Source organism: Exophiala oligosperma (genome assembly GCF_000835515.1).
Source record: "Exophiala oligosperma strain CBS 72588 unplaced genomic scaffold supercont1.7, whole genome shotgun sequence".
Taxonomy (NCBI): Eukaryota; Fungi; Ascomycota; class Eurotiomycetes; order Chaetothyriales; family Herpotrichiellaceae; genus Exophiala; species Exophiala oligosperma.
In genome coordinates this window covers 2,311,636-2,317,624 of record NW_015622824.1, presented here as the reverse complement: position 1 = coordinate 2,317,624, position 5,989 = coordinate 2,311,636, and the positions used below count along the sequence as shown (strand labels likewise).

The 5,989-nt window shown below is 47.5% G+C and overlaps 2 protein-coding genes across 2 annotated transcripts; both read right to left on the bottom strand.

The window, feature by feature from the left end:
- Positions 1-1,325: 1,325 nt before the first annotated feature.
- On the bottom strand, positions 1,326-1,673 carry PV06_08043 (uncharacterized protein; the record flags this gene model as incomplete). The annotated part of the gene is made up of 1 exon (XM_016409336.1): positions 1,326-1,673. One exon carries the CDS (start codon positions 1,671-1,673, stop codon positions 1,326-1,328), a length of 348 nt encoding a protein of 115 aa, XP_016261090.1.
- A 2,628-nt stretch (positions 1,674-4,301) lies between these two features.
- Positions 4,302-5,599, bottom strand: PV06_08042 (uncharacterized protein; the record flags this gene model as incomplete). The annotated part of the gene is made up of 3 exons (XM_016409335.1): positions 4,302-4,864; positions 4,932-5,160; positions 5,276-5,599. The coding sequence occupies 3 exons, from the start codon at positions 5,597-5,599 to the stop codon at positions 4,302-4,304; spliced, it is 1,116 nt and encodes a 371-aa protein (XP_016261089.1).
- Positions 5,600-5,989: the final 390 nt, after the last annotated feature.

Here is a 5,989-nt window from a genome sequence, read left to right as displayed (position 1 = left end):
TCTTTCTTCCTCACAGCATCGCTCAGGCCTGGTTTCTCACGGAAGAAGAGCGAATTGTTGCTCATGCACGACTCCAGACCGATTCACACGGAGTCAATATGACGAGTATCGAGGATGAGAAGTTCTCCTGGTACTGGGTGCGCCTTGCTTTGAAGTCTATGATCACATGGTTCATCGTCTTACCATACCTTCTTCTCGCTATATGCGTCTACGTAAGTGCTCGGGCAATAGCGCCTATGCATGTGGCGCTAATCATCTTCACAGTCCTTCGCTCTGTTTCTTCCTCCGATCATTAAAAACTTAGGATATACCTCCACACATGCACAGCTCCTCACTGCGCCTCCCAATCTGTGCGGTTTTGCCTCTGTTCTTATCGTGTCTCGGCTATCAGACAAAACTGGCGTGAGATCACCATTTATCATGGGAGGAAGTGTTCTCGTGATAATTGGCTATGCTATACAACTTGGTTCTCAGAAGTCCTCAGGAGCAAAATATGCCGGTACCTTTTTTGTTGCAGTCGGAGCGTATCCAAGCATGCCTCTCGTAAGCACCGTGCCTGCACTATGTGGACCATCACTGACGAAGTGTCCACAGTATTTGAGCTGGCTGACGAATAACTCGGCTCCGCACTATACCCGAGCGACGTCGACTGTTCTATCACAGAGCATCGGTAACTTTGCTGCGTTCGTTTCTACGTATTCCTATATTGCCAAAGACGCGTAAGTTCATTCCGGTGACTTGTTATGGTTCTATCATGCTGACATACGGACTATGACAGCCCACATTACACTCTCAGCCACAGTATCAATATTGGCGCTTCCAGCTCAGCATGTGTTTTCACCGGAGTGGCCATGTTCTATTGTCATTAGGAGAATCAGAAAAGGGCAAGTGGTCTGCGGAATTATCGGTTGGAGAATATGAACCCTTTGGCCTTGGGGAATTTGCATCCAGACTTTAGGTATATACTCTAATCCTTAAACAGACGGTTAATGACCCATATTCCATTTTCCTTCTGTTGATATATCAGCCAAAGCGAAAATTGTCTTAAGTATAATGCCTCCCTCGTAAGTCTCTTAAGGACACACGGGGGGAAGAGAGCAGCTGTGGGTGAAAAGTCAAATTCTTCTTTTTGCATACCACAAGCAGATCATTTCTGCGTCTCAGTTAGTACACAAGGTCAATCTCAGTCCTCCCATCTGGTGAGAATGTTGACGTTCTCGGTATCGGTAGCGAATCAAAAGGGGGTTCGTATAATGAGGTCATCAGGTATATAGCATGAGCCTTCTCAAGAGAGCTCGTGCAGGGCTAGAAAGAGAAACCCACAACTACATACCTGCTGAGAGCAGGCCGCCGACATAATATAAATCGGTCAAGGCGCCCAGGACATAGGAACGAAGATTCAACGGCAGCGTTTCCGCGATGAAAGGTGGACATGCGACGTACGTGCCTCCCAATCCAAATCCCAGAATGAATCTCGCGACCAAGAACATGGCAATCTCTTGAGATGCGCCCTGGAGAATGTTCCCAATAATCGCCACGAACGAAGCATAGAAAGTCGAGGGCTTTCGTCCAATGATATCGCCGAGTTTGGTGAGTACAAGGCTACCGAAAATGGCGCCGAACCAAACGATGCCGGAGTTCAGGCCGATCGTGGCCGTGGTTAGAGCATTCATCATTGACGCATCATAGCCAAGGACCTGTTGTTTCTCAGAAGTGTCAAGCACCACAGATAGAGCCTCTCAGTCTCATGTCAACATCCCCATTTCTGGCGGACGCAAAAAGCCCCACCCACTACGGGATCACGTACCTCTTTAAGCGGACTTCTTTATCTTGGCCCCAGTGGATATTCTTGCGGGACTGGTCTGGCACATTGCCAGGGACTGATGGACGGTTGGAATTTTCCCCACTTTTGTCGACGACGATCATCCATCATCTCGCTTTTCTCTCACCACTTCGAGAGCGAACCCTGACTCTTGGAGTATGAGAAGCCACGCCTCAAACCCTTCAAGTACTTCCAACTTGGTCACATCGGCACTGGATACAGCGCAGCCCAGAAAATCAACTATTATAGTTGGCGGCTAGACGCTTGGCAGCCCGGCGATAAAGGTACTGTCAGGCGCTGTGGAACCTTCTAGGTAATAGAATAGCCAGGGGTCTAATGAGATGTATTGTCGAGTCTGTCCTTAATGACTATGAGGCGGTGTTCTATCTATTATATAGCAAATAAGGAGCGTAATTCTTCCTCTGGTTGAGGCCGTCCTCGTTACCGCATTAACTCCCGGACAGGAACATAGATAGGCCTAGAGAATAGGGCCCTAGAGGTTGCCTTAATAATGAGTGCCTTATCGGATAGAATAGGAAGAGGAATGGGTGCTAAATGGGGTAGTAAAAAGAGTGTCTTGAGGCCTAGGAATAGGCCTCTGTTTGTAAAGACCGTTTTAGCGGAGTACTCCGCATGAGAGGTCTAATAGGTACTGACATACAAAATAAAGGACTGGACGGCGCCCGCGGATCAAGCTCTGGTGGTCATGACCATGGAACCGCAATACCCCTGCGCAGAGGAGCGAATATTGTCACACACTAAAGAGGAAGGCCGGAAAGGGTCAGAGTAGTACATAGATACAGAACACTCAAAGCTTAGAGCTGGGAGACAAGTGGGATGATGCTAGAAACTATCTATGAAGGTATGGAAGTTACATATAGCCACTAGGACACTGACTAGTGCAACAACTGCATGTTAGTCTGCCTTCAGTGAGCATCGTGTGACATGGGATTCCAGCTAGAACAGATATCTAGGGTTATTAGTAGGGTCATGCGTATGGAGTACTGATGGTCGCACTGCTGCATAGCTGCCACTTATTGGGCGGGCTGGGACAAACTATGGCATCCATCTAGTAATTCATCCATACCTGCGCTGTGGCGGACACTAACATTCGGACGACTTCACATGTCTGATTATCGATCCCCAATTTACTAATGTAAGAGAATGAGGGCGATGATTATCCGAAGGGAAGGAATCCTCATATCATGTTTGGGGTCGATGTGTCGCTGGGAGCGAGGGTGGCTATACGTGTTGAGCCGCACACCAACCTCGACAAACTCACAGCCACAAGGAGGGAGTTGAGGACTGTACGAACTGATACCACCCTCCTCCGAATAAACCTCGCGGACAAAGCAGAAGGATCGAAGAACAGCAAGGTGCGCCATGAGCAGCAGACCATCAATTCTGAACTCCACCATATGGGGTGAGGCTAACCTTTTCACTCCCAGCAAGGTCATGGCTCGCTCCCAAAGATACGTAGACCTAGTACATGCAGAAGAACATGTATCTAGACTCGATGAAACAAATGGCAGGGTTTCGCATGTTCTAGAGTAAGCGAAGACGGATCGACCGTCATTAACATGGACATCGGGCAGGCGACTGCCTAAGGCACCATTCAGACTAGCAGAAGATCGTCATTTTCGTGCGTTATCACCCAGAGTAACAGCACCAATAGTCACGTAAAAAGACATCAGAGACCTCGAAGTTGGTCAGTTGGTACGACTGGAGTGATAGTGATATTTCTGGTGGCGGTAGAGAATTATTCGACAAGGATCTTCAAGCACGTACAGTACTGCTTTATTTTCCAGATCTGTCAAACAACAGCAGAGACGGTAAATTTTTCCTGCTCTTTCATTTCTGTGTTTGCTCCTTTATTCGATAGGGGTTTGTTCCACCAAGAGTCTGAGAGAGGCTCTAACTAAGATCATTAGAAACAGTTGCTGCGACTGTCAAAGAGATCTGTCTCCACCAAATGGGCTAAGTCGGCGCTGTAACATCTCACTACTCCGAACAATCGATAATGACCTACCAACCGTCGATTCCACCGTCCAAAACTATAATTGCCCCGACATGAAGGGATAGAACCCAGTATCTTGGAAGAATTTCCGTTAATGCAGCTGGTGGAGAGTCTACAGCACTCTCTCACTAACCTTCAAGTGAAACCAAACTTGCTCTACTGCAGCTTGAAGACGGCTCTCAAGGGTACAGTTGATTAATCAATTCCAATCAATTCCGTGTTCTGCAAAGAGAAATGCCTCGCATAAGATAACAAGGAGTTTTGCGAAGAGTATCTATGAAGCGTGAAAAGTGAAACCCTGAGAGTTGCTTACACTTTCTATAAGATCAAATACAATTTCCCCAATGCCGGGATTGACTTTGAGTGTGTTCTCACGCTCTTCACTCCAGAGACGTAATGCCGATAACTTATGAAGGCATTTCGATTAATCATTCTCGACCCTTTGGTTCCCATTTTCATTACCTACACTCTTCTCTCCTCACTGTCCCCTGCTGCGCTCTTGTCGATCTTATCTGCAACATCAGTTGGCCCCACCTCATTCTGGGCCAAACCTATCGCAACCTCCACCTCCTGAGTTTTGAACTTGTTCATGGGCACCTTTAGATGGAAAAGAATATCCAACTCCTTGTAAGTACGTCCCTTGGTTTCCGGAAGTCGGAAATATGCCCACACGAGGCCCACGAATGCGAAACCCCCATACAACCAAGCAGTCTTACCGCGCCAGTTCGCTTCATCGGGGTTGATCTCGTGTGGTAAGCCGATAGCTGCTACAACATATAGGATATCGCAGAGTACCTGACCCAGACCCACAGTCTTGGTCCTCAGGCGTGTGGTCGAAGTCTCCGACATGATGACCCAGGATGAAGGCCCTGTCGTACCCATGTAGACCCCATATGCTATGACGATCATAACGCTTTGCGCCCAACCTATACCGGGTCTTGAGTTGTAGTTTGGTGCCAAGTCCAGGAATCCGACCAGCATGAACAGCAATTGTAAGCCCGAAACTACCTCAGATGAAAGTAGGTCTTCGCCCAATCACAGTCATAGCAGGGTAGTAAATCAAGTTCGTCAAATAACCCAATGAAAACATACCCACACCCATAAGAAAAGCATGATCGGTTCTCAGACCGGATAAGGTGAGAAAGTATGTGACCATTCCGAAGAAAACGCTGGTCCCCTGCTGAATCGCATAAGGCAAGGCAGCAATCTCTGTCCGACGAAGATTCATGCCTTTGAAGCATTCCAGGTAACTCGAGGACTTGTCATTTTCCTTTTCAAGTCTGGTGGTCTTCTCCAGCATGGCGAGGATCTCATCAATTTCCTGGGGGTTGTTCGAGAATGCAAGTTACTCCAGAGACTTTTTGGCCTCTACAGTTCTCCCTTTGTGTACCAGGTACCACGGAGACTGCACATTTCCATAAGAGGGAAAGTAATACAATGACCCAGAACCATTGAAGGGCAAAAGGCGCTCGATAAGCCCACGCAGTTTCTATTGACTGAGTTCCCGCAGTCATTCCTTGACCGAGGAGATTTCCGCCAATTAGTGCCATGTTCGAGGAACCGATTGAAATGTTCCTCAGATGGTAAGGAACTACTTTGGCGGCGTAGCTAGGCACGAGGACAAAGTAGAATCCGTAGCAGATGCCATTCAGATACTGTCCGGCAAAGATCATGCCGATACTGTTCACAAACATCTCCAGAAACACGATAACCGTGTTTTCGAGCAGAAAGAAGTATATAGGTCTCTTGCGACTAAACATATCCCCGACAGGTCCTCCAAAAAATGCACCGATAACTTGAGCACTAATCACGCCCACTACAAGAGCGAGCTGCCAAGGTATGGAACTGATAAAAGATCCCGGGTCGTTAACAGGGTCGAATTCGTAGCCGTATCTTTCTGGAATGCAGGTATGGCAATCAAGTTTCCACACACTATAAGGTCGAATCCAGCTAACATATTGACCAAAGAGATGAAAAAAGCCCAGAACAAGCCTCTCCGATACTTTTGAAATGCTTGCCAAACAGACAGCTTGTGCTCATTTCGTGTTGCTTCGTCAGATGCTTGAGAAATCTATTGGAGCTCTTGGCCGCCTTCGTAAAAGATTATCTTAGTGGGAATGGTAGCCATATTGCTGTTTGATGATAACTGG